The sequence below is a fragment of the Diospyros lotus genome, chromosome 12, assembly GCF_014633365.1.
Source record: "Diospyros lotus cultivar Yz01 chromosome 12, ASM1463336v1, whole genome shotgun sequence".
In the NCBI taxonomy this organism is placed as follows: Eukaryota; Viridiplantae; Streptophyta; class Magnoliopsida; order Ericales; family Ebenaceae; genus Diospyros; species Diospyros lotus.
Window position 1 is genome coordinate 34798679 of NC_068349.1, and position 27945 is coordinate 34826623.

A 27945-nucleotide genomic window follows, 5' to 3' on the forward strand; every position below is an offset into this window, starting at 1 on the left:
CGAGATCTAGATAAACACAAGGCTAACATCCTAAATCGTCGTCCCAGATGCAGATCGACCAATTTCAAATCATTATTTATGAAACACAACGCGGGTGCATCACAAAATTGTTCCATACACCTACAATGCACAAGACCAACAATGCTCGCCCTAAATAATCCTTACCTTGTGTCCTCTGTCATTTGTCTTTTCCTGTGTTAATTTACTTAGTAAAATAAAGCTATAAACCATTGTGATGATGATCAAAATATGATTGTTCTCGTACACAATTTTATCTCAATATTGTAAAGGGAATTGTAACTTTTAACCTTTACCCTTCAACCAATCATGAATATAATGCAAAAACTTACACCCAAAATGTCTCCTTGGCTCTATAGTTTGATCTGAGGCATATAATAATAGGTAAGCTTGAAAGCATGTTAAAAAAAGACAAAAAAGAAAGGGGAACATGAAATGAAGAGAACATGCATAATCTACCTGACCCACTTCAACAGAGATTCATGATTCAGCATCAGCAACAGAGGCATTTCTAACACTTCCAATCACATTTCTGTAACAATGGTTCCCAGATTAAGTCAAAACCACATTTATAAAGTCTTAGGAACAGCTCTAAATGCACCATTTTACAGAGGATATCTTCATCATAATGCAAAAAACCCGAAAAAAGAAGAAAGAGACGAAAAGAAGGGCGATATGCTGGTCTTCAAACCATCACTCACCAAACTACAAGCTTAACGTTTATGATTGAATAGAAATGATAATGGAGATAAACACACAGAAACCTACACAGAGCGCCTTGAATAAGATTTGCCAGAACTGTTCCCAGGCGCAGTGCTAGGTTCTTCATTGAGGTTACAGACATAGCATATTGCCACGGCACACCAGTCTGCTACTTAACCAATGAAATCTAACTGAGAACAAAATGCCTCCATCAACAAACCTGGCTCAGATTGTTTCCCCCTGACCAAACTACTCCTTGGCTTGAAGTTCCATCTGGTGGTGCTCTAGGTTGCGGAGGACTATTCTTGCAAAAATTTTAGCTTCGAGTGGTGCAGTTGCTGCTGCAGCTGCAGCACGCAAAACCCGTGGTGCCCCAGCATTCTGCAAAAGGTTAACATGGTGCACTGCATGCCGGCCACCTGGAATTGTGAACTGCAATTCAAAGAACAAATTGGCAGAGGGTTTTATCCTGATAAGTACAGTTTGTTCAATGTCATATAGTGCCAGAAGGCATATGATAGGTAAAGATTAGTTTGTATTTGTTTTCAGAGTTTAGTTTACTCCTTTTCGTATTTATTTTCTTTTTTGGGTGCAAGTGTATCTGTGTGCGTGATTTTTTTTTTTTGGGGGGTGGGGTGGTGAAGAGATTCCAATCCATGTACCTGGAGAAGGGCAAATGCGGCGCATGCTTTAAGTATGGAAAAAGGATTTCGCAGCATTATCACAAATCTTCCAATCTCAGCACCACTAACAAGAATCAAATAAGAACAACCATAAAAATTTAAGAAGAATACAAGAGGAAGCGAGTAACTGGAGGAAGAAATCAAATCATATAAAGGAGTATAGATACTTGTGACATTATAGACAAGGATCAAATTTTAGTTAACACAGTGGCAGAAATTTAGAGATACTTTAGGAACATTTTAGAAGCAACAAAAGAATTTTTACATAGAAATGATGTGAAAGCATAAATTGAAATTATGTAAATGCATACAAACTTAAGAATTACTAAATTAAATAAAATATAATTTCACTATGGTTTGCTTCTCTCTATTGGAAAATGAAAATGTTTAGGCTGTTTCCATAGAGGCAAATGAAGATTTTATTCCGTAATCATACTATAACATTTTAGTTCTTCTTTCTTCCTTTTTTTTTTTTTTCGGGCAACGTAAACTTCCCATACTATATAATTTTAGTTAATACCATAGTTGATAGCCCAAAGTTTTCCTTTAGATTTTCATTATTCATATTTTGCAACATTTTGAGGAAAAGACATTGATAGTGCATGAAGCCCCTGCTTTATGAGGACTGTCCGTGTATGCAACCTTACCCTTGTTTTGCAAACAAACTGCTTCCACAACACTTGAGGAAAAACAAAAAAATGAGCATGCTGATATTGATAAATAGCACATAATACATCATATTCTTGGAGTCTGAACACTCAAGTCTTTAGAGTACGCAAGGGGGGAAGTGCACTTCCACATCAAGGAGGACATCGGCACTAAACAGATATACCTGATAACTGTGAGAAAATAATTAAGAGAGAAAAAAAAACACATATAATAATTAGCCTCTCTTAACTTGTTATTTATAATAAACATAATGATCCTTAAACCTATAGGTTTAATCTAATTACAAATAAAACACACATATAATAATTATAATATATACTAATAATTCTAACATTCCCCCTCAAGTTAGAGCATAGATATCATATGCACCAACCTTGATATAAATATATTCCACTCGATCACCCTTTAGAGACTTGGTGAAGACATTTGCAAGTTGATTATTGGAGTTCACAAACTCTATAATAATAATATCTTCAACCAGCTTTTCTCTAACAAAGTGATAGTCGATTTCAATATACTTAGTCCACTCATGGAACACTGGATTGGAAGCAATGTGTAAAGTAGCCTGATTATCACAAATAAACTTCTTAGGAGACACTTCACAAAACTTGAGTTCCTGCAGGAGTTGTTTAAGCCAGATGAGCTCACAAGTTTCATTAGCCATAGCCTGATACTCTGCCTCTGCACTAGATCTAACTACTATATTCTGTTTCTTACTTCTCCAAGAAACCAGATTTCCTCCCACAAGAACACAATATCCAAAAGTTGACCGACGATCAAAAGGAGATCCTGCCAATCTGCATTTGCATAACAACAAATATCTGTGTGTCTCTTATCCTCATAGAGTAGCTCTTTACTTGATGCTCTTTTGATATATCTTAGAATTCAGATAATAACATCCCAATGAGAATCACATAGTGAACTGAGGAACTGGCTAATTACACGCACAGCAAAAGCAATGTCAGAACGAGTGACTGTGAGATAGTTTAACTTGCTTATTAGTCTCCTATACCTTCCAGGATCTGAATAAAGCTCCCTCTGTCCCAGCAAGAGTCGGACATTCGAATCCATTGGGGTGTCAACTAGTTTGCAATTCACCATAACAATTTCTTCTAACATGTCAAGTGTATACTTCCTTTGAGAAATTGAGATACCATTTCCTGATTGAGCAACTTCAATACCTAAGAAATACCGAAGTCGGTCTAGGTCTTTGGTTTGAAAGTGCTGATGTAGATGTTCCTTCAGCTTCTGTATTCCAACCTGATCACTCCCTATGATAACAATGTCATCTACATAAACCATAAGGTAGATACATAAGGAAGAAGAATGGCGATAGAAAACTGAATGATCAGCCTCACTTCCAAGTGAGACCAAAGGCTTGAACCACAGTGTTGAACTTGTCAAACCACGCCTGTGGAGATTGTTTCAGACTATAGAGAGACTTTCTGAGTTTGGAGACTACATTGGACTCCCTCTGGACTCCCTCTAAACAACAAAACCAGGTGGTTGCTCCATATATAACTTTTCTTACAAATCACCATGAAGAAATGCATTTTTAATATCAAACTGATAGAGTGGCAAATGACGCGTTGCAGCAAGAGAGAGAAAGAGGCAAACAGAGGCCATTTTCGCAACATGAGAGAAAGTATTGTTATAATCCAGCCCATAGATATGTGTAAAGCCTTTGGCAACCAAGCGAGCCTTAAGACGTTCCACCTGGCTATCAGGACCCACTTTGGGAGTGAATACCCAACAACAACCAACGGGAGTCTTTCCCGATGGTAAAGACACCAAATCCCAAGCACCATTTGAATGTAAGGCGTCAATCTCATTTAACATAGCTTGGCACCAACCAGGATGGGACAGAGCTTCACCTGTGGTTTTAGGAATAGAAACAGAGGAAAGACTCGAAACAAAGGCACTATAAGGAGATAAACGGTCATAACATAAAAAGTTAGAAATAGGATGGGGATTACGAGTAGATAGTATACCTTTGCGAAAAGCAACAGGGAGATTGTCGAGCTCAGGATCCAAGGCAGGAGGGACAACAGATGGAGCGAGCGAGTCAAGAGAGTCTTGGGATGGAGCAATGCTAGCACCGGTAACAGGATGAGGACGACGGTGATATGTAAGAAGTGAAGGAGCTATGGTAGGTGGACTGGAAAACAGTAGGTTAGGCGCCACAGAAGAGATAAACAAACCCAAGGAGGACAATGAAAGAAAAGAAAAAGGGACAGGCAAAACTGGTGAAGACTCTGTGAATCAGGCTGAGCAACCCAAAAAAAAGACTGATGTTCAAAGAATGTAACATCAACAGATAAAAATAGCGATTCAGCTTAAGAGAGTAACACTTATAGCCTTTTTCAACCGGCAATAGCCGAGGAAGATACACTTGAAAGATTTTGCAGCAAGCTTATCTTGTCTAGGTGAAAAAAATGCACAAAACATATACATCCAAAAACATGAAAAGGAACAAAATAAAGTGGCTATGTAGGGAACAAAAGGGAATGAGAAATTTGCTCCTGTAATGCTGAGGATGGCATGCGATTGATTAGATAACATGCAGTTAGAACAGCATCACCCCAAAATTTGGTGGGAAGATTGGCATGTAAAAGGAGTGTCTGCGCAATCTCAATAAGATGGCGATTCTTACGCTCAGCAACACCATTTTGTTAAAGTGTGCAAGGACAAGAGGATTGATGCAGGATGTCATTAGCAGTCATAAAGGTAATAAATGGAGAAAAAAAATACTCAGGGGTATTATCATTATCACTACGGAAGGCACATATAGAAACTCCAAACTGTGTTTTTATTTCAACAGTAAATGTCTGAAAAATAGAAAACAACTTGAACCGACTCTTCATAAGAAACAACTAAGTGCAACAAGAAAAGTTATCAATAAAAGTTATCAATAAAAGTAACAAAATATGAAAAACCAAGAGTAGAATTGACGCGGCTAGGCCCCCATACATCAGAGTGCACAAGGGAAAATGGAGCATCAGCCCTATTATTGACCCGATGAGGAAAAGAATGACGAGCGTGTTTACCATGCTAGCACGACTCACAATTAAATATGGACAATGACGACAAACTAGGAGCTAATTTCTTCAATTTGGAGAGACTGGGATGACCGAGATGATAATGGAGAAGATCTGGGGAAGCAGCACTAGTGCAAGGTACCGGTGACCTAGGCACAACAAGATGATAGTGTCCCTGTAACTCACATCTGACGCCTATCGTCCGCCCCGTACCCTGGTGCTGAACACAAACAAAGGTAGGAGTAAAGAGAACAGAACAATTATTAGAATAGGTAAATGAGGAGAAAAGAAGTTCATTACCACACATATGGTCAATGGCGTCAGAATCTATAATCCAAGGACTAACAGATGAGCCTTGAGCAACACAAGCAACGGGATTACCAAGATGAGACTGCTGGGTGGCCTAGAACTTCAGGAAGGCATCATACTCAATTGCAGACAAAGGTACCAATTGTGAACCTAGTGGAGATTGAGTAAGACTATGATCGCTCTAAAATACATGAGCTACACTGGTAGATGATGCAGGTGGAGTAGCTGACCGACTATGTTTCTTCCAACATTTGTCCTCAAGATGACCCAGTTTCTTACAAAAGGTACACTATAGACGTGAGTGATTATTATTACGTACTCTATTTCCTTTAACGGTGGAAGCCTGAGATACAAGAGCTGAAGATTCGGCTGGAGGAACAACATGAGAAGAAGAAGACATACCATGTGCACCTATCATATTCAACAACCTTTTGAAAGAGTCATTCATGGTAGGGTTAGTGGAGCTGGTCAAGATTTGATGTCTGATGGCGTCAAACTTTGGTTTCAGACCAGAGAAAGCAATAAGCATAAAAAACTTCTCTCGTTGAGCAATTTGTTCAATGCGGGTCGTAGTACGAGGAAGAATAGCATCAAATTCTTGCATGAGAGCCCGAACCTACCCTAGATAAGATTCCATGGATGACTCCTGCTTGAGATTCTTGATATTAGAAACCACAATGTACAAACATTGGATGTTGTTTGTATAACACTCTTCTGCTTCCTTTCACACATCAACACAAGTTTTAAAGGGGCGAAAGAGCTACATGATAGATGGATCAATAAACTGCCATAGAAGGCTACATAACTGGGCATCAACTTATTCCCATCTCGCCCAATTAGCTTCTGGCACACTTTCAGCCTTCGTGGTAAGATGATCCGCTTGACCTTGCCTTTTGAACTACATTTTGATAGATGCTGCCCATGAGAGATAATTGACAGACCCTATCAACTTGATAGTGGTAATAGTGGTTGTCCCAAGATTGGAGGCAGCAAAGGATTGAGAGGTAGTAGGGGCAACGACAGAAACCGAAGCGGGAGTAGCACCAACAGAAACCGCGTCACTGAGGTCAGACACGGCGAGGACTTTGACACAAGAAGTAGCTGTAGGGGTCGGCGGCAGTCAAATCTGGAGAATTCAGTGAAAGAAGACCGGCGAACGCACTGTCACGCGCCGATGTGTGGAGGCAGAGGCAGCACGTGGCAACGTGTGGCTGGTCCGACGGTGGCGATTCTTCTGCGGTCGGCCGATCTGGAGGCGGTGAACCCGAGGGTGGTGGTGGTGGTGGAGGTGGAGTGGTGAGGTTGTGGCCAAACAATGGGGTTTTGGTATGGGCAGTGACAGTTAGGGTTTAAAAGTAGCTAGAAAATGATACACAACGACGACTAGGGTTTTTGTCCCACCGGTGGCTCTGATACCATGTGAGAAAACAATTAAGAGAGAAAAAAAATTCTAAAAGACTAGCCTCTCTTAACTTGTTATTTGTAATAAGCATAATAGGGCTTAATCTAATTACAAATAAAACACACATATAATAATTATAATATATACTAATAATTCTAACAATAACACCTTAGAAACAACACACACACACACACACACACACACAACAAAAGTGCAGAGAGAGAGAGACCTGCATCTCAGATGACCTGCCTCCTGAATTCGAGCTGATTCAGTTACTTGTGTCAAAGCTGTAGGAGCTGATGATACAGCGGCAGCACCAAATGCTTGTGGATCAGAAAATGTAAGGACAAATGCTTCAATGTGCTTCAGAGCCATTCTCCTAGCTCCATCTAAGCTCACACTTTTAGACGTGCTCTCTGATGAAGTCCCTACCAGTGCTAATTCATCCATTCTGTACAAAACATGCATACATGATAATCAATTCATCATGATATCTAATAAACATGAGGTGACGTTAAGACACAAGAAGATGCAGAATAAATTGCTTGCTAAATTTTCAGCAAGTTGTTCCAAGGATGCAGCCCTATAAAGGTAATGCTCAAGGTTGAGATGTGGAGCCCAGAACTGATATGTAAGATGGATACTAGGAAGGTATAAGCGTCTTAGTTACGGACTTACGGTTCCATTTTACATCTTCTGGACAAGATGGGTTTGGCTAAAGATTTTGTGAATAAAGGTCTTTGGGGCATTTTGACCGTCACACCCTCGGTTTCAGTCAATGGGTCTCCCAAAAGACTCTTTGGAAACTCAAGAGGGTTGCAGAGGAACCATTTACCCCTCTTACTGTTTATTATACAGAAGTTGTGCGTGTCACTGCGTGGTCTCACAACGTTCAAGGTGTTTCCTTTAATTACTCTTATACCACCAAATGAAGAATAAAAAGAGAAGGAAAAAGATGGGATGAACAAAGTATTTCAAACAAAACTTGGATAAGAATCTTAAAATATAGAAGCAATTCATGTTCAAGTACCTTCCATCAAACATGTATGCTAATGCCAGCGCAGCCATGAAGCGTGCCATTTTAGATGCTGATGAAGAACAAAGACGAACAAGGGCAGGAACTCCCCCTTCCTCAACTATTCGAAGAGCATTACCAGCGTTAAATGCAAGATTCCAAAGAGCTCCAGCAGCAGTCTCATGGACATCCTGAAAGAGAAGTCTATTCAAGCTTACAGCATAATAAAAAATAAGAAAACAGGGGAAAAAACACTTTTACCAGGCACTACAAGCACAAAATATTTAGCAAAGATGCATGCTGGAGCTATACATTCAAGAAATAATTCTCATCATTCCACCACATGAATTGGAAGTGCCAGTAACAGGTAACCAGGACCATATGTTGAAATATTTTAAAAAATCTCAAGTATACGTACTAAAGAATCTGAGATGAGTTATCAGATGCAGGCATACTTCTTTAAAGCATCATGACAGAATTTTACTTCTCTTGCTTAATATTTATGTATTTAGTTTTCTATTCAGTTTATTATGGAGTGAGGATGAGTTATCAGAAGTACAAAGATACCTTTGAACATCAATTTGGACAGAAAAGTAGGAAGGCAAACCTCCACAGTGCTGCTATATTCATAATATCATAACAAAAAAAAATGTGTGTCAGAGAGAGAGAGAGAGAGAGAGGGAATGAAATTTCAGCTCCCTCCCTCTCATAAAAGTCAACAGGAAGAATCACCTAACCCTACTAGGAACCTTCAAATTTCATGCCAGGACATAGACCCACAGCACCTAATTTGGTGCTTCAGCAGTTAACTAAAAAGACTATCCTAGCTTACAAAATTTCATTTCTGTGATGTCATGCCAAGATCTAAACCATTGTACACTCCCAAAATGAGCTCAAAAAAAGGCAAACACTTTTCTACCTTACAAAATGCCATCCCATCTATGTCATGCATAATTTTCAAAATTTTATCAGCAATTGAAGACTATTACCTATCCTATATTCCAATAGTCTGGATTGTGGAAAGAGTAAGCATAAGCTGAGAGCCAACCGTGACGCATATCAATCAACTGCTAGGCAATCATACTAACAAACGAAAAGCAATGTGCTCATTTTTAAATTTTGTATTGGCACATTCCTACAAATCTTCACCTCACCAAGCAATATAGTTCTCACCCACTTCAAAATAAGCTTAATATAATAAGATTATGCTTCCACCAAATCAAAATAACTGCTACAAGCCACTCACATAGAATCTGATTCTATAGTTATAAGCACTATATCTTAAGCTCCAAAGGTATCTCTTTCAAATTCTCAAGCATAAGCTCGTGAACCTAAAAAACAATATAGCAAAAATCACTAAATCTTGTTATCAATCTAAGAAATTGTGAATATGATATAGAGAGAATACATCAGTTTGAGGTGAAAAAATAGAAAGCTTAAGACACAATTCCATCATTAAAAAGATGAGTGCCTGCCAATAGGAGGCTTATGGGATTTATGTAAGCACAACAGAGGGATATTGGTCTGGTGTAAAAGGAGAATTTTCTTTAATACTTGAATCGTTGATGACCTAGGCCTCCACTCAGAGGTGCACATCATCTCAAGCATATTATATCCACAAAATTACCAAAAAGAAATCTACATCGTTTTCGTAACTAAGAATCTGAGGTCATCTGGATGATAAAGTTCAATGATGAGAAAAAGATAAACAAAAGCCGTTTTTGGGGGGAAAAAAACAAATGAGTGAATGTGTGTATTAGAGGGTGTATTAGAGGGCGGGCCTCTAGATAATAGAATTAAGAAAAAGGAACTAACAGCTAGGAGAAAAGACCAACCAAAATTAATATTCAAAGAAAAAAGCGAAGTTCCAAGGGTATTATACTATTTTCCTTTTCTTCATCATCTCTTATCCTGAAGGGGAAAGGAGTTTGATTTGGATTTCTCAATTTTAAATAGTAGTCAGGAATTTAGAATCAGCAAGCTAGAAGAAGCAGAGTAGGGTAATCATGACAGTGAAAAACTGAACGCTAACCTTTTTAGTAGATGGTAAATGCCAAATACCATTTTTTTACGACCCTAGTGTTTACTAGGGTTTAGAATGAGATTTTGGAAGAAATTGAAGAAGAAAGAACAAAATAGAGGAAGGAAACAGAGGGAGAAATTGAGAAGGAAAGGTGAAGGGTGGTGAAGGGTTTAGACGAACAGAGGGAAAGATAGAGTGAGAGGGAAAACAGAATGCTTTATTCAATCAATCGATAGTCCTTATTGTTTACAACCATTCAGTTATCAACCAACTAACAACTCAAGTACACCCTTCACACTAAGGAAAAATACAAACAAGACACAATTACACTAATGCCATTAGGATCATGACACATTTCTCTCTTCTCCTTGTTCTATCTCAGTTACTTTTCTACTTTCTGATCCTTTTTTGACAAACCTTAGATTTTTTTTTTTTAATCTCAAATTACTTTGTGAAAGAAAGGACGACGTTTTGTTAGCGATTCTTGTTACTGAGGCAACTTGCTACGGTGCAGCTCAACAGAATAATAGGAAATCAATTTTCCTCATGTTTTTGATAATCTTTCTTAAAATTGGCCAACAGTTTTGACAGAAGCAAATAAAAACTTTGTTTGGATCCAAAATATATAACAACTTTCTTCCAGCATAAAAAATGTGCATTTTACAGACATTTACTCACATGATATGGAAAAAACTGGCGGCAATTGATCTACTCTGGTCTGCGTTTACTGAAACAATGCCCTCATTTAGAGCATCTCCAAAGAAGAGTGCCATTTTGGAGTGCTAAATTACCTATTTACAACTTTGAATAGTGTTATAGCATTTCTAAAAAATAAATCTGCTCCAATGGCAGGTGCCAAAATAGAGGTATCATTTAATATTTTAATATTTTTTATCAAATTTTAAATTCAAATAATCAATATTTTATAATAAAAGTTGAAATAGAGCAGTTGGAAATGGTGGTTGGAGTTTGCATCTCTTCCTTTTTCACTCTCCAGAGGTTGCAAAAATGGCACCCCAAGAAGGTTGTTACCATTTTACAACCCCATATGCCACCCCCATTGGAGTGGTTGATTTTTAATTCAGGGTGCCATTTTGGCGGTTATGGAAATGGCACCCCAGATGCCACTCCCCATTGGAGATGCTCTTACAATGAGAATAAACTAATCCCAGAACTATTATAATGATCTATGATTAAAGACCTACACGTGAATCTGATCATGAGAATGCACCCACTTATAATTACTTTTAACAATCTTCTGTACCAGCAACGCACATGAATTTAGGAGTGTCAACCAAGACTCAATTTACACTTTGAATTTGGCACTTACCTTTCATCTTGTTAAATGATGAAATTTTTTCTTTCCATAAATGGTCCATATATTAAACTATCCAACAGTAAAGAACCCTCAAGTCATTCGGTAAGCAGGTCCATCAGCCACAAGCTGCTTCTATAAATCAGTGGAAGTGAAAAGAACATAAGGTAATGCATTCATCTGCCTATTTAACATATAACCTTTATATCAGTACTAAAATTCACCACCACACAGTGTCAAGACTAATCACAAACTATCAGCCAACCACAAAGTTTTGCAATATTAATCAATCAGACAATGACAACAATGACCATATGACAATGGTTATAAAATTTCCATATGGTAGAGGAGAAGAGTCCAATAAATAATGAGTAATTCAAAATTTAATGCAACAAATAAGAACATGAAGCAAATTGAATACTTACTTCAGAATCAGAGCGTGCAAGTGCTATCAGAGGTGCAACTCCTCCTTCTCGTCCAATAGCAATACTGATAGAGAAACGACAAATGAGACATTAAATAATTGTGAGGCTTGCTTACTGAATTAGATTATGGTTTCTATACATGGCTGGCTTAATTAGATTTCTTTCCATTTTATTTTTCTCACTGCTTAGGTGTTTGCAGGTGGGTAACAATGCCTGATTGTTGACCTTCTGAAACTCCATCCTACTCAATCCAATCTTACCAGTAAATATCTACTTTGCATTAAGACGAATCTTACTCGGGTTGACCATGAGAACACAAGCAGCCTACTGTCACGTACCTAGGCTACTGACCTTTATTTCACAAGTTAAATTCGTATTTTTGGAGGGAATTCGCTTGCTGCAGGAATGTTCCAGCAATGCAAGTTGTATGCAAGTTGATAGACAAGTTGTACTGATTCTAGAAGGGACTTGGCAACCGTTTTGGCACCAATCCCAAGCTGATGCAGTATAAAAAGACTGACCCAGCTCATTGTTACATACGAGTGATAATTGAATCAGACTCTCTCTCTCTCTCTCATTCTCTCATTTATCCCCCTCAATTCTCTATTCCTACCCTATTTCCTTCTACATTCCCGCGTAATTCTCTCTCAATTGGAGAGAATTTCCCCTATTAGATTTCGGATCTAACATCTTGGTATCAGAGCAAGATCCTGGCCAGTGTACTCGAAGGATCAGACGATAGCTGATGGTACGAGGATGAGGCAGATAGTGATGCAACTCCAACAAGTATCTGCATCAGTGGTGGAAATTCAAAGCCGTGTGGATACGATAGAAGAGAAGATTGGATCGGTGGTGGATCGAAAGTTGGAGGCAATTGCGGAGAGGTTTCGCGGAGACATGCATGAGCAGATCAAGGAAGAAATGAGGGAAATGTGGGATCAGGGCAATTTGCCACGCGATCAATTGTAGCAGTTTATGCTTATGTTTTTTCGGACAACATCATGTAAAAATTTCGCCTAATTTTCCCCTTAAGGAGCGGTTGGAGCCAATTCTACCAGGAATTGGTACTAGTAATTGGAATGCCAAACCATCGGAGTTGGAGGGGGATTTGGCCATGGTTGGAGAGAATGTGTTGGAGAAAAGGCAGGAGGTGCCAACTCTCTCACAACACACAGAATTTCCAGTGGCTAAGCTAGAATTGCCAGTATTCGAGGGAACTAAGCCTCCATAGTGGATCAAGCGGTGTGAGAAATTATTTGGAATCCACCAAGTGGCAGAGAATCAGAAGGTGGCCTTAGCTTCGGCATACCTCAATGACGCAGGGGATGTATGGTTCCAAGGGTGGTCCAAAGTAAGAGAGAATTATAATTGGGAAGATTTTGCCAAGGGGTTGTGTGAAAGGTTCAGGGAGAGGAATGATAGATGTAGTGGAAGAATTCAATCGCCCAGGGGCTGGAGGTGTGGAAGACATAAGTCGTTGGTAGCAGGCTACAAGTGTGCTCTCAGTTAGGCGGCTCAAAATTTCAATATATATATATATATGTATATAAAGATCAGTTAGTTTTCTCATTGTATTGATTGTCATTTTTCTTCATTCATTTTCAATAATATTCTCGAGGTATTTTTCTCTCTCTTGTTGTTTCTTCTTTTCGACTGTGAAGCTCTTGCTTCATGGTATCAGAGCCTTCAACTAGCGTCAATGGCTTCCAATTGTGAATTGAGTTCTTCCTCCTCCTTACCTAACTCTACTTCTACACTATCATCGGCTTCTTAGTCATGGGAGAAAAGTTGCACTAACTTCAATCAAAAGTTGGACTGAATGGACGAATTGTTGATTCGGCTTGCTAGGATGTATCAGGTCAGTATCCTGACTAAAACTGAGGATAACTGAACTGAGTTTGTGGCGGATTGAAGTAACCAATTTGGGGAAAAGAGCATGATTGAGGAGTTCAACAGATTAAGGCAAGCTAGATCAATGACAGATTATCAGGTTAGATTTCAGGAGCTAAGGTCTCTGATGTGGAGCTTTCAGCCAACCTTGACAGAGTATTATTTTGTATCAAGATTCATTAATGGTCTTGATGATGCGCTAAGGCTTAGTGTGAAAATGTTCTATCTTACTACGATGGAACAAGTAGTGGAGAAGGCGAGGCTACAAGAATTAGCACTGAAAGCCATTTATAGAAAGCATGGACTGCCACCAGAAAGTTATTGTAAGAGCAGCTCACAAGTTTGTAATGGACCACATGTAGCTAAAGGAGTTTTGACGAAACAATCCGAACTAAAACAATTTTACAATGGCTCAAGGAAGTTGATACTGAAGCTATGGAGCGTGGACAGGCAACCGATGAGGACTCAGACCAAAGGAAAAAACTGGAGGTTGAGGGCAAGAACGGTTCTGAGGCAACAGATTCTAAGAGTATGTCTTCTTTGCCTTTGGCTTTGGAAAAGACTGAGGAGTCACATGTTAAGATAATTCCAGCTGAAGAAAATCTCCTTGTTGTTTTGAGTAAGTTTGATCTCGGGCAATATGACAATATTACTATCATGTCACCTGGTATAGACCAAATTCGAAAGATAAAGAAACAGAGGAGATTGCTGCCATCTGGTTTGGGAGATTGTACATTCGAGAAGAGAGCCTTGACATGGCTATCCTTGGAGTCTACCTTTTATTTTTGCAAGAAAAACAAAAGCAACAAAAGGTAGGAGAAGACGAGACAAAGTTTAGAAAGAGAAAGAAAGCAAGCTGAAAGAGGAGAAGAATAAATCAGATTGTTAAGGCTGGAATTGATTAAAGATCAGGGTCAACAGCTACCAATTATTGGGGATAAGAATTGTTTGAAGGGAAGGAGATTGTCATGACCCTAAGGGTAAATCAGTAAAGGGGCCGGTAGTAGCTGTTAGTTGTTATCTAGCCGGGGGGGTTAGGAGGTCAGGGGGTAAGTTAACAATACTACCTTGCTGTTATGTTAGTTAGGGGTGTTGTTATATTGTTAGAGTTGTTGTTATGATAGAGGCTCTATAAGAGACCCACGGTAATAAGAGGAAGAATCATCAATTGATTGAATAAAACATTTTGTTTTCCCCCCACTCTTCTTTCTCCCTCTGTCCGTCTAAAACCTTTCATTTCCTTCTCCATTTCTCCTTCTTTTTGTTCTGTTTTCTCCCTGCAACTCTGTTCTTTCTTCTTCAATTTCCTATTCAAACCCTAGTAAACCCTAGGGTTGTGACAACAATATGAACCCAAGTCTTGTTCTACATTCATTTTCCAAATTTTGGAAGCAACCATAAAGCCACCAAGACAAAAATTGATACATCATGAGCTAGTGACCAAAATCTTGCTGTCTTATGCACAGATCGAGGGGATATGGAGTTGATATTGTCAAGTACCGAAAAGGATGATTAACAAATACCCCTTCTTAGATGTACATTTGCATAAGACTTGTAGAAAGTAAAATCCCATAGAATAATAATGCAGTATACTAAATGAAACTATAAATTGAAACCATAATTATGATGATGATGATGATGACGATGACGACAATGATGATCTTTAAAAATAATAACAAAATTTTAAATTACCTATTTGTTTCTGATACTGACAATCCCCATAAAGCACCAGCAGCCCTCTCCTGAAGACCTGGAGAGGCATTTGAACAGGACTGTGCAAGAGCAACCTATTTTAAACAACAGTACAAGAAAGCTTCAGCGTGTTGTGGATCTTGCCACTACTCATCATAGAGCATACAGGTGTTCTCATAATTTTTCACCTCCAAAGACAGCAATATTCTAAAAAAGCAAAGAAGTTCAATTTCACCAACTTCACATAAGAGGACACAACACTATTCTTCCTTTTTTAGGCAGTATAAACTTTATGTTGAAAAGTATTGGCTCTCATCAATTAAGCATAGATTTTTAAAAAAAAAAAATTGCACCCAATAAGTACTATTTTATAGTAATAATCTGTTCCTCAAGAAGGAGACCCACAATGATATAACTTTGATGCACAAACAAACTTATGTAATAAAAATAGAAATTGAAGACAATATTCATACAAAAGTATTGGTTATTTACCCACAGCAATTTAACCAAGGATGCATAAACTAGCTTATCAAATAAAAACCAAAACTGGTAACAATACTCATGCACAGGTATTGGCTATTTTGTCAATCATTAGAAATTAGTAGGATTATTGTGATAATCCTATGTTGTAGTGCCAAATACAACAATAGCAACACTAATTCTTAATCCCACTAGGTAGAACTGAATGCTTTAGGAAAAAGAAAAAAAAAAAGGAAAGAAAGAAAGAAAAGAAACTCAAAGATTTGTATATGGCAACCAAATGGCCATAACTGAACAAGATAACAGGGAAAAGGCAATACAGCCTGGAAAATCAACCAAGGCAAATCTTGGGCATTGATAGACCCTTCTCTGCCCCCAGCAATTCTAGGCTGAATCAGGCAGTATAAAGCGGATTTTTAATGACTATTCTCATGAAAAAAACATATGCCGACATGATAACTCCATCATCCGTGCAAGAATAGACATGTATGCCTGCATGGCATGCAATACATTCATAAATGAAATGGAACATGCATTTCTACAATCCATCTCTGAAGCGTAACATGCATGAAGTCATGTAGATCCTAAATTTACAGGTCCAGGATGTTTATTTTCAGATGGTGATGGGCTTGACAAATAAACTTTCAAGTCATGGAAGAAGCTATAAATAATATTAGGTTCTTTGCCTAGAAAAAGCAGAATAAGACAAGTTATTTGATAAATTTAAAGAGAGAAAATAATGGCCAATATCCCCTGGAGCATTAAAGATATCCTAGGAAACACTTGCCATGGTAGACTTCCAACGAAGATAGTTGTATTAGCATCTTCAAACAGAATGGATAAAATGGTTCAAGCACAAGGAACAACATACCAATGCTTCAACACCACCAGCTGCTGCAATTGCTTCTCTGTTTCTATCATCAAATGATAAATTCCATAACGCACCAGCAGCTTCTTGCCTGTTTGAGACAAATAACAAGTGATGAGGCAACACCCACTTATCATTACAATTGTCTAGATTGCAACAAAAATTCTACTAAGTTCTTATGCATGGTGAGGGATACCAGATTAGACATCTAGCCATCACATTGACAAGAAAGATGGCGGGAAGGTGGTCAACCTTAATTGATGTAACTCAACTTTAAACTACACAGGTAGAAAGAATCTAAGTAAAGATCAAATGTTCTTAGCCTAAATTGGACATCATAATCAAGCTTATTCTTTTTCTTTTAAGGAAAACAAAAGTGCAGCTAAAGGCATCAACATCATGAAAAACATCTTTTATGCATCCTAGTGTTCTTCTCATTCAAGGGAGGATGATGCAGAATAATGTTTTGGTCCTTCTGTTACAAAATGTGAATACAAGAGAAAGTAATGGATATTGATGAAATTTACAAAAAGAAAAAAATAAATAAATAAATAAAAACAGCTCGAGGAAAGGTGCCACTTAGAGTGTGCATACATGTAAAAGATGCACCATCTCAAGTATAATTGCAATGTTGTAGGAACAAAAGCTTGTACATCATATAACTAATGGGACACCTAATTGTGGAAGAACGTTTTACTTAAGTTTGTTTCTCGATTATGTCATTGTAATGTTATATGTATGCTGTGGTTTGTTTGCTGTAATTAAGTTAGGCAGTGTATCATTCTGAACTTAGGCTCGCTGAGTATATAATCTCAACAGTGCTTCTTCTATTGTACCTTTTGGTTCATTAATCTTTCTTTCAGTAAAATTCATGAGAGCATTCTTTTTCTTCTCTCTCTCGTTATCTTTGTGCCCTAGGTTTCTTTGTTGTCCTAGCTATTTGTTATATGGTATCAGAGCCTAAGACATGTGTCCCTGGCATCTCATCCTGACCATAGTTCCTCTTCCTTTCTTCCACCTCATTCATCTTCCATGTTGTCATCTGCCTCGCAGTCTGATTTTGCAGTGGTGGCAAAAGCTTTCAGTTTTATACCTATCAAATTGGATTCGAACAACTTCATTTTCTGGAAGGCTCAGATCTTAGCAACAATCAGAGCCTTCGATCTCTTATCATTCCTCAATAAATCATCGCCTCCGCCGAAGTATGTGTTAGATTCAGTTGCTCATGAAGCTGGATTTGGTGAAGCTAGATCTTCGGTGGTGAATCCGGACTACTTAAACTGGATAAGGTCAGATCAATTGCTACTTGGTTGGCTATTTTCTACAATCGACAAGGAGGTGTTAGCGCAGGTGATTCATTGTAAATCATCTACCGAGGTATGGTCTTCACTTGAAAGTCTTTATTCTCACCAAACCATAGCAAAATCATTTCAATTAAAGCATCAACTAAGATCGGCTAAGAAGGATTCATTGTCTATCAATGACTATTTTGAAAATCAAGACTATAGGTCATGCACTTGCTGCTATTGGTGAGTCTCTTAACGATAAGGATTTGCTTCTTGTAATTTTGAATGGCTTAGATCATGAGTATGAGACTGTTGTTAGTATCATTACTTATCAAATGGATGAAATCAATCTAGAGAAAGTACAATATTTGTTATTGATGCATAAACAGAGATTAGCCTCTAAGAATATGCCACAATCGTCTGTGAATTTTGAATCTGTTATGACTGCTCCTATGCATGTAAACATGACCTCATATATGCCACGAAATGGTAACAGTAGAGGCAGTTTTGTACAAAGAGGAGGTGGATATATGAATAAAGGGGGAAGAGGTCAGGGTAGAACATCCGGTAGACAGATTTATTGTCAATTGTGTGGAAAACTATGGCACTTTCTAGACAAATGCTATCATCGATTTGACAGAAATTTCCAGAGAATATCTGGTCAAAATTTTGGAAAATCTGATGCAGTTCATCAAACTGATTCAAGAGCATATTTAGCCTCCCATAGTGATTCTAACGAGGCCTTCATGAGTGACATAGAATCAGCTCAAGGAGCTCACTATGGTCATTTGTCTCAACCATTTGAAACCTTATCTCAAGCTTCCTTACCAGAACCCTCTTTGTTTGTTGATTCTGGCGCAACAAATCATATCACCTCAAACCTCAGCAACTTGTCATTGCATGCTCCTTACAACAGTGGTGATAAAGTCCCCATTAGTAATGGTAAGCAGCTTCCAATTTCTAACATTGGTCTTGGACAATTATACACTCAAACTAGACCTACATCTATTATTTCTTTACCTAATGTTCTTCATGTACCTCATATAAAGAAGAATTTAATCAATGTATCACATCTTACGAGAGATCACAACGTGATTGCTAAATTTCATTCCGATTTGTGTTTGATTAAGGACAAGAGTTCAAGGCTAGTGCTACTTCGAGGACATCTTGAGGATGGACTTTGCCAGCTAATTCCAGCATTTGGCCATGATCACAGCTTTCCAGCCCAACCTGTCAAGCCTAAACAGCCTACAACCTTTGCTGGTAGTACATTTTCTTTGAATCATTGTAATGATTTTTATTTGAAAGATTGTAATAGACAGCATCCATTCTGTCATGGACTGTCTTGTAGTGCTAATGTAGCCCAACAAAATAACACATATCAGCAATGGCATGCGCGGTTAGGACATCCTACTTTCAATGTACTGCAATTGGTTCTTAATAAAAGTTCATATCCCTTGTTCCCGTTCAGCTCTTTCCTTTTGTGATTCTTGTAAAATTGGGAAATTTCATCAGCTTCCATTTGCTACTCATGAAATTACAGCAAAGAGACCATTGGAATTGATCTATTATGACTTATGGGGTCCCTCTCCTACTGTTTCTATTAGAGGGTACAAATACTATATCATATTTGTTGATGCATACACAAGATATACATGGCTATATCTATTGAAATTAAAGTCTGATACTTTGTCTACTTATGTCACTTTTCATAAACTTGTTGAACCCCAATATTAGACCAAAATTAAAGCCATTCAAACCAATAATGGGGGGGAGTTCAAAGCCTTGTTGCCTTATCTTCAAAGCCATGGGATACAGTCTCGTTTTACTTGTCCCTATACACACCAACAAAATGGTGTAACTGAGAGAAAACATAGACATATAGCTGAGATGGGACTTACATTGTTAGCCGATGCTCATATGCCTCTAAAATTTTGGGAAGAGGGTTTTCAAACTGTTGTTCATATCATAAACTTGCTCCCATCCTCTTCTCTCAAATTTAGAACCCCATTTGAATTGCTCTATCACAAGCAACCTAACTACCTATTGTTGCAACCCTTTGGATGTGCTTGTTTTCCTTACCTAAGACCCTATATCAAGCACAAATTTGATTTCCAGTCAACCAAGTGTATATTTCTTGGATATAGCCATACTCAAGCTGGTTACAAGTGTTTGCATCCATTAGGAAGAGTTTATGGCTCTAGACATGTGCATTTTAATCCGGATGAGTTTCCATTTCCTACTTTGTTTTTGTTCTCTCCTACTTCATCTTCCACATCTCAGTTAGTTCCAAGCGGTTCTTCTACTTTGTTATTTCAGTCTCTTCCTTTACCCTTCTCCACTTCCACTTCTTCCTCTTCTCAAGTAGCACAGCCCTCAATTCCTACCTTATCAACAACTGTTTCTACTGATTCCTCTGCCTCATCTGTTGATCCCTTGCCTGCAGTACCTGATACACAGCCTTTCTCACCTAGACCTACAGTTCATGTTCCTAAACACAAAGTTGTCCCAGCTCCTTCAATTCATCCCATGCTCACAAAGTCCAAGACTAAACAATTTTTAACCTCTTCTCCACATGCCTTAGTGAATTCCTTAGAACCTAGCTCAGTTCATGAGGCCCTATTAGACTCACGATGGGTTAAGGCTATGAAGGAAGAGTTTTCAACCTTGTAGCATAATAATACATGGGATTTGGTTCCATTTTCTAAAGATATGAATCTCATTGGCTGTAAATGGGTGTTTAGAATCAAGTATAATCCTGATGGGACAGTTCTTAAGCACAAGGCTAGGCTGGTGGCCAAGGGGTTTCTTCAAAACCCAAGGATTGATTATGCTGAAACTTTCAATGCTGTTGTCAAGGCCCCTACGATTAGAGTATTATTCTCATTAGCTGTGACTTTTGGCTGGGACATACAGCAGATTGATGCCAACAATGTCTTTCTAAATGGTGATCTCGTGGAGGAGGTTTTTATGTCATAGCCTAAGGGGTTTGTAAGTTCACAATTTCCCTCTCATGTATGTAGGCTGGAGAAGTTTCCCTATGGGCTAAAACAAGCTCCTCGAACTTGGTACACAAAATTGAGGGTTGCTCTTCAATCTTGGGGATTTTCAAGAGCTGTGTCTGATGGCTCTTCGTTTATCAAGCAGACTCCTAAGTGTGTGTTGTTCATCTTAGTCTATGTGGATGATATTTTGATTATGGGATCCGAATCTGCAGCTCTTAAGGCATGTATTCAAGACTTGGATACTTATTTTGCTTTTAAAGCCCTAGGTTTTGTCAACTATTTTCTAGGGTTTGAAACATATAGAGATCGCAGTGGCATTTATCTTACTCAATCCAAGTTTACCATGGATTTGTTGAAGAAAGTTGATATGCAAGACTGTAAGCCTTGTGCTACTCCTGTAAATTCTGCTATTTCCTTAACTAATGAGGGTGAATTCTTTGTCAATCCATCATTATATCGGATTGTTATCGGGTCTTTACAGTACTTGGCATATACAAGACCAGATATAGCCTTTGGAAGAAATAAACTAAGCCAGTTTTTATCGGCCCCTAAGCAACATCATTGGTTGGCATGTAAGAGATTACTCCAGTATCTCCAGGGTACTCTTGGCTTGGGTTTGTTGTTTTCTCTATCCCCTACAGATTTATCTCTAGTTGTGTATGCAGATGTTGATCACGGTGGTTGTAGGGTTACTAGACAATCTACTAGTGGAGTTTGTGTGTTTCTTTGCAATAATCTGGTGGTTTGGAGTTCCAAGAAGCAGTCAGTGGTAGCAAGATCAGTTGGAGAGGCTGAATAGAGGGCTATTACTCAAAGTGTTACAGAAGTTTTGTGGCTGAAGTCATTATTTGCTGAATTGGGTTATCCAGGTGTTCATACTCTAGTCATATGGAGTGATAATCTAGCTGCCAAGAGTATCATTGAAAATCCAGTGTCTGACTCACGTACTAAGCACATTGAAATTGATGTGCATTTTGTTCGAGAGAAGGTGGAGAAAAATGAAGTAGATATCAGATATGTTCCTACTTCTCATCAGGTGGCTGATGTCTTTACTAAGGGATTGCCAAGAAGCAGATTTCAGTAGTTGTGTGACAAATTGAGTCTAAGATTGTCTCTGTGTTATCTCTGATTCTCGTGGCTCTTCAGGCCGGAAGATGTCCAAGAGGGAGTTTGTTTTGAGGGGGAATGCGGAAGAACGTTTTACTTAAGTTTGTTTCTTGATTATGTTGCTGTAATGTTATATGTATGTTGTTGTTTGTTTGCTGTAATTACGTTCGGTGATGTATCATTCTGAACTTAGGCTCGCTGAGTATATAATCTCAGCAGTGCCTCTTCTATTGTATCTTTTGGTTCATTAATCTTTCTTTCAGTAAAATTCACAAGAGCATTCTTTTTCTTCTCTTTCTTGTTATCTTTGTGCCCTAGGTTTCTTTGTTGTCCTAGCTGTTTGTTATACTAATAAAACTATATCAATCAGGACCTTTTTTGGCCTTCAACAGACCTTATAAAGGCCAGGTAGCAAAATAAATCATTGCATCCCAAGGAAACATTAGAGCACCTGAAAAAAGTCAAAATCCCATATCCCAGTCAAACTACCTGACACCTTCATGGGGGGAACGTATGAGTTGCACAAGTGCTTCAAGAGCACCTGCTTCTTGTCCAACAGCAGCATTGTTACTGTTGCTGTCCCCGTGGGCAGCCAAATTAGCCAAGGCACGAGCAGCCTGGAAAATAACCAGAAGGACATTTTACCACAAATTACTAGAGCAAAATGTGATACACACATGAAACACTGGTCAATGGAAACTCAACATAATGAATATATTTGTGCACAAAATTATGCAAATGAGGGAAATACTACCATGAATGAAATTGTGAGACCAACTGGATTAAGTGGTAAATAATATAGAACTAGCATCAGAAAAGACATAACAAAGGTAAAGGACCATCTGAGTGGAAAAAAGAAATAGACAATTTTTTAAATGGAAATAGATGAAAAGCTAACATCAGACAACCACTAAAAGAAATTGTGAAAAATGATATACTCCGTGACAAACTTAGACAATTCAAGCCTCAACAAGGGGAGTGAGGTTCCAACAAGACCATGACAAACTGACGATTTTGAACCATCAAAATATGATAACCAAAGTTACTTTCAAAAAATCATATATTTTTCTAAAATGAGAAAATAGAGTCCAGAATATATACATTCTTTTTCCTTTTCTTTTTTTTTATTATAATCCTCTAAATGCCCAAAGTACATATCATGTAGTATCTCCTTTCTTTTTGTTTTGAATAATCCTGTATAGATTGACAAAGAGAAGCCACGAAGGGGTAGAACGCTATAAAAAGAAGCAATGGGAAACCAAAAGTTCACAATGTCCAAAACCAGGAATCAACATATTATCCATGAAATGCATGAAAGAGAACAGCCAAAAAGAAGAGTCCACCTTCAACCTGAAAAAAAAAAGAAGGGGACAGGCAAAAAATGACCCTGCAAACTGGGGGAAAAACGGAACTTTTTACATGTTCAGAAAGCCTCTTATTTCTTTCGCATCATATACATTACAGAGCACAAGAAGGGAAGGACCCCTAACCTATATGCTGGCTGACCCATAGGAAACTCTGCCTCCAAGAACGAAGAAAATATATCATTAAGGCCATTCACTGTATACCTAAGTATAGACAAAGCTCCACACCTTGGCCATAGGATAGTGGAGTACAAGATGGTTAATCATCTTGCTTGCTGTTACTCTGTACACATGTAGCACCAACCAGGGACTACCTATCTATGCTACCTCAGGTTGTCAGGAATAACAACAGGATCCTAAGCGTCTGTCCAAACATTGCCAAACCATATAAAAAGCAGCTAGTGCATCTTATCTTTAATAAGAACTACTTCACCTTATTACAAATTACCTCATTTCTAATTCCATCTTTTATATGGTCATCTATCTATTACAACATTCTAATTTCAATTACATTTATATTTTTTACATGTTTGTGCTTGATTGCCCAACATTTGGTGTCATTATTAAATAAAATTCAAGAAATAGTCCTCCAGAAACCAACTAAAATTAGCGATGCAATCAATGTACTAGCCCCCTCTAGCATCCCCATATTATGCCATGCCACCCTTCTTCACAACCCATGCCTATCAATTGCAAACCACCATACCCCCACTTGCCAAGTAAGAAGCTCAACTTCATAGTGCCAAAACCACTCCTTTTATGGGGAAGGCAAACCAGATCCTATTTAACACAAGGTGGTACCTAAATTCATCCCCTAAATCTTCCCAAAGAAAATCTCTTGGTAAATCTCAAGTCCACTAGCAAAGGTTGAAACCAAAAATGGGAAGAAGCATAAGTTAGAACTCAGAAGAGAACTTTTAATTAAGGTACACACCCTTTGAAAGGTATTGTCTGTCCTCACAATGCTCAATAACACCATTCCAAATAGGCTTCCCTACAAACGACAACCCAGAGGAAGACCAAGATAAATAGAAGGGAGACTAAATACCCTATTCAAAGAAGTTGCTTAGGCATCAATATTCAGGAGAGTTAAGACCTAAAATTTCACCCTTAGTCAAATTAACGTTCAAGCTTGACAATACTTCAGAACAGAGAAAACCACACCTTAAAATTTCACATCTCTCTGAACACACTACAAACAGAGAATATCAGCAGCAAATCAAAAAGAGGTGTGACCCTAACTGAAGAACTACAGGTAATATTCATCTGAAGAGAGAGAGAGAGGCGTAACACATGAGACCTTTGGAACCACTCTTTAGCCTATTGTCTAAACACTCTAGCTTGGATCTCTTCTTGTCACTGCAAACCTAAACCACCTCCTCCATTTCAAGCCAAACCCCATTTTGAGTAACAAGGAAAGTAGGAAATCTCGTTTAACATGGTCATAGGCTTTCTCAATATCCAAGTACACATGAGGCTTTTGGAACCACTATTTAGCCTAGTGTCTAAACACTAAATAGCCCATCTAGATTGGATCTCTTCCCTTTGTGCAAACAATGCTTCTTGATAATATGAACCAAACAAATACACAATACAAAGATTAGTTTGGTATATTAATGCACCTGCTCTTGCACTCCCTCAAACTTGCAGTTCCGTGCTAGCATCACCAAAGCATGCACACCACCTACCACTGCAACCTCCATGCTACACTTGTCATCAGCTGCCAAATTTGCAAGGGCACCAGCTGCACGTTCCTGAAGACAAAAATATAAATTAATCCTCCCATCTTACTACATTATGGAACTCAGTTTGTATACTTAATTTTGGATTTTTAAGAGGCTACAAGTTCATTGTGCAATACAAAAGCACATACCAGAACCCCATCACCAGTAGACCATTTGAAGATAAGATCAACTAAAGCTTTTATAGCACCAGCCTCAGCAATTGCACACTATTAAAAAAAAAACAAAAGTGTTATTAGAGTGAAAAGTGGTGTATAGTGTGTGCAGCAAACAACCTTATGCTCTTCCCCAACAGAGAGATTCCATAGGCCTCCAGCAGCCTCTTCAGCAACCATCCTATTCATAGACCGTGCCAGATTTGCAAGAATGTTGATTCCTCCTTCTTCTGCAACAGCTTTCGCAACATTTGCATTCACAGACAAGTTTGCTATAGCCTAAACATTGCAGAAGATTAAAATTAAGCAAAGCTACACCAGTCAGTGAGAAAATTAAGCTTGAATAAACGGACAGCACGAGGAAATTATAGTTAGCAGTAACAATGTCTCAATTGTGTTCCATAAGAATACTATCAAAACAATTCAATGTTAATAAGAAGAAGCAAGATGAATCATTAAGTATCACTTTAATTCCTAAAAATCCTACCTTTGCTGCTTCGGATTGAAGCCCTTCACGCCAAGATCTTGCCAGGTTTAGAAGAAAACGTATCCCACCATCCCGCATAACTGCTTCAGCTCTACCACTATGAATGCTAGCATGCTCATCATCAACAACAACAAAAGTTGCAAGTCCTGTGGCTGCCCTTTCCTGAACATCCTCCTGTGAACTATGCATCAAATTGAGCAACAGTGCTGCACCTTGGTTGAGCCAGAAATCATCCAAACCCTGTGGGTTGCTCTCAGCAATACGTAGAAGTGAATGGGAGAGGATCCATTCAAGCCATGTCATGATTTCATCCAAGTTCTTATCTTTTTTCTTCGAATTTCTCCAATTTGAGAATACATTCCTCTCTTTCATTGTTGTGCCAGCAAGTAGAGAATTTAACCCTTTGAAAATGTTAGTAAAGCTGGCAAACAACAATTTACCTTTGTTATTATTGGTGACAAAGCTGGAATCTTCCTCAAGAGCTGGACAATTTAATGCACACAAGATCTTCAAGCTTTGCGAAGATGACAGCAATCTTGAAACAGCAGTTGGAACAACATCTGTTCTTGAAACATCTAATCCAGTCAAGTTAGGGAGCTTACCCCAATGATGTGTGGCCACACCCCATTTCATACTTGGAGCTCCCGCAACTGAGAGGAACCGAACTGAAACAACATTTCCTAATGCTACCTCATCAACCTTGAGACAATCTATGAACCCAATGTCTGTCAAAGCCCCACAATGCTTAGCCAAAGCATTTATTGCTTCTCCATCAACATCCCTGATACCTGAAAGCCTTAGCTTCCTAAGTTTAGAACAGCAAATTGCAATTGCTTTGATTGCATCACTGGTGATCCTTTCACAAAAATCTGGACCAAGTTGGAGGCTCTCAAGTACTTCATGTCGAGCTGCGATCACAGAGAGAGTAGCATCATTAATTTTCCTGCAGTAATCGCCACTGATTTCACACAAACCCCTGGCCTGGAGATTAATTATCACATCAGCAGATTCTGGCCCGCGAAACCGGAGTTTCTGAAGATTCACACATCTAGAGGCAAGTGAAGCTGCCGCGGTAGCATCACATTTGTGAGCACGGAGATCCAGAGATTGCCACAAACATGGAGAACTGCCCAAAATCCTCCATGTCCGGCAGGTTGCTGACAAACTCGCCCTGTCCCGGTAATTCAGACAAGAAAACAGCTGAATCACTGTATCATCAGGTAATTTAGTCCAATCCACTTGCACTTTTTCATCAGGATGCGAATCCTCATCCTCAATTTCTGGGTAGCTCGGCAAAACTTCATTGTTCTTCCCCTTCCTTGCCACTTTCCTTCGGACCCTACGGCTCATATCTCAATAAGTTAACTGAGTGAACCCTTAAACCAGTTATCAGAATGAAACCCCAATATCCTGTAACATTAAGAATCCGAATTCAGAAACAGATGACGGATTGGACATAAGACCAGAACACCAGTACTCTTTAGCCTGAAAACCCCAAACCTAGAAAGCCAAACAAGCGATTTCCCAAAACAGGAAAGCAACGCGGACCGGTCCAGACCCAAACACCATCAAACTTCGAGACTCAAATCTTCAAGCCATGCCCTCTCAATCTCAAAATCCCAAATCAGGAAACCAGTGAAGCACCAAATCAAACCCGGATACGAATGCCCTTTAGCCTCAAAAACCCTAATTCCCAAAGCAGTCGCGAATTCGCTCCCCAACTGACAACCAGTCCAAACGTATAGCACAAACGCAAATCAAACCCTCACAACACAGAGAAATCCAAGAGCGGCGATGGAAACCCCACCAATTACGAATGAATGCATCACAGGGAATGAAGTTAAGGGTCCCCTCAAATCCGATTGATTTGCCGTTCTCGGCTTGTGGGTATACCCTATAATCCTCTAAACTAGGCCACAAATTCGCACCCTTTTACAGGAATTTCATTCACAGAGCTTCAATGGAACATACACAGAGAGGGAGAGAGAGAGAGAGAGAGAGAGAGAAACCGTGGGGTGAAGAAGATTAAGGGAGAGAATTCAGGTCGGTTTCACATGGGATAGATAGCAAGGCAAAGAAGCACTTGGCTACACAGACCCATTGATTTTGCCCATTGATTTTGTTTTTGTATGTTGAGGTGAGCAGGGAACTTTGGATGGATTAATCTCACGGAGCATTACCGTCTTTGCCGTGTGCGAAGTCATTTGTTGTTGTTTTTTTGGTATAAATCTACAATTTTTAGGTAAGAAATTGAATAAAATTCAAGGATA

The 27945-nt window shown here is 38.7% G+C and overlaps 1 protein-coding gene across 4 annotated transcripts; it reads right to left on the reverse strand.

The window, feature by feature from the left end:
- Positions 1-210: 210 nt before the first annotated feature.
- LOC127813969 (protein ARABIDILLO 1-like) lies at positions 211-27945 on the reverse strand. Of its 4 annotated transcripts, none has more exons than XR_008026254.1 (14): positions 25676-27945; positions 25309-25467; positions 25165-25242; positions 24914-25045; positions 22417-22544; positions 16533-16620; positions 15182-15276; positions 11600-11663; positions 7852-8027; positions 7051-7272; positions 1383-1467; positions 941-1152; positions 478-550; positions 211-383 (listed from the first exon to the last, which is right to left on the reverse strand). XR_008026254.1 is itself a non-coding variant. In XM_052355127.1 (13 exons), exons 1-12 carry the CDS (start codon positions 27023-27025, stop codon positions 970-972), a joined length of 2760 nt encoding a protein of 919 aa, XP_052211087.1. In that variant the 5' UTR covers positions 27026-27945; the 3' UTR covers positions 211-550; positions 941-969. The 4 variants fall into 4 exon arrangements, 1 of the variants encoding a protein (XP_052211087.1); XR_008026253.1 differs by having other exon boundaries at positions 787-1152; positions 25676-27943; XR_008026252.1 differs by having other exon boundaries at positions 211-550; positions 787-1152; positions 25676-27943.

Coding starts and splice junctions, on each gene's coding strand:
- LOC127813969 (XM_052355127.1), bottom strand. CDS start 27,025: ATGAGCCGTAGGGTCCGAAGGAAAGTGGCAAGGAAGGGGAAGAACAAT. Junction 25,243..25,308: donor CTGTTGGGGAAGAGCATAAG/GTTGTTTGCTGC, acceptor TTTTTTTAATAG/TGTGCAATTGCTGAGGCTGG. Junction 16,621..22,416: donor TCCCCCCATGAAGGTGTCAG/GTAGTTTGACTG, acceptor TGTCTCAAACAG/GCAAGAAGCTGCTGGTGCGT.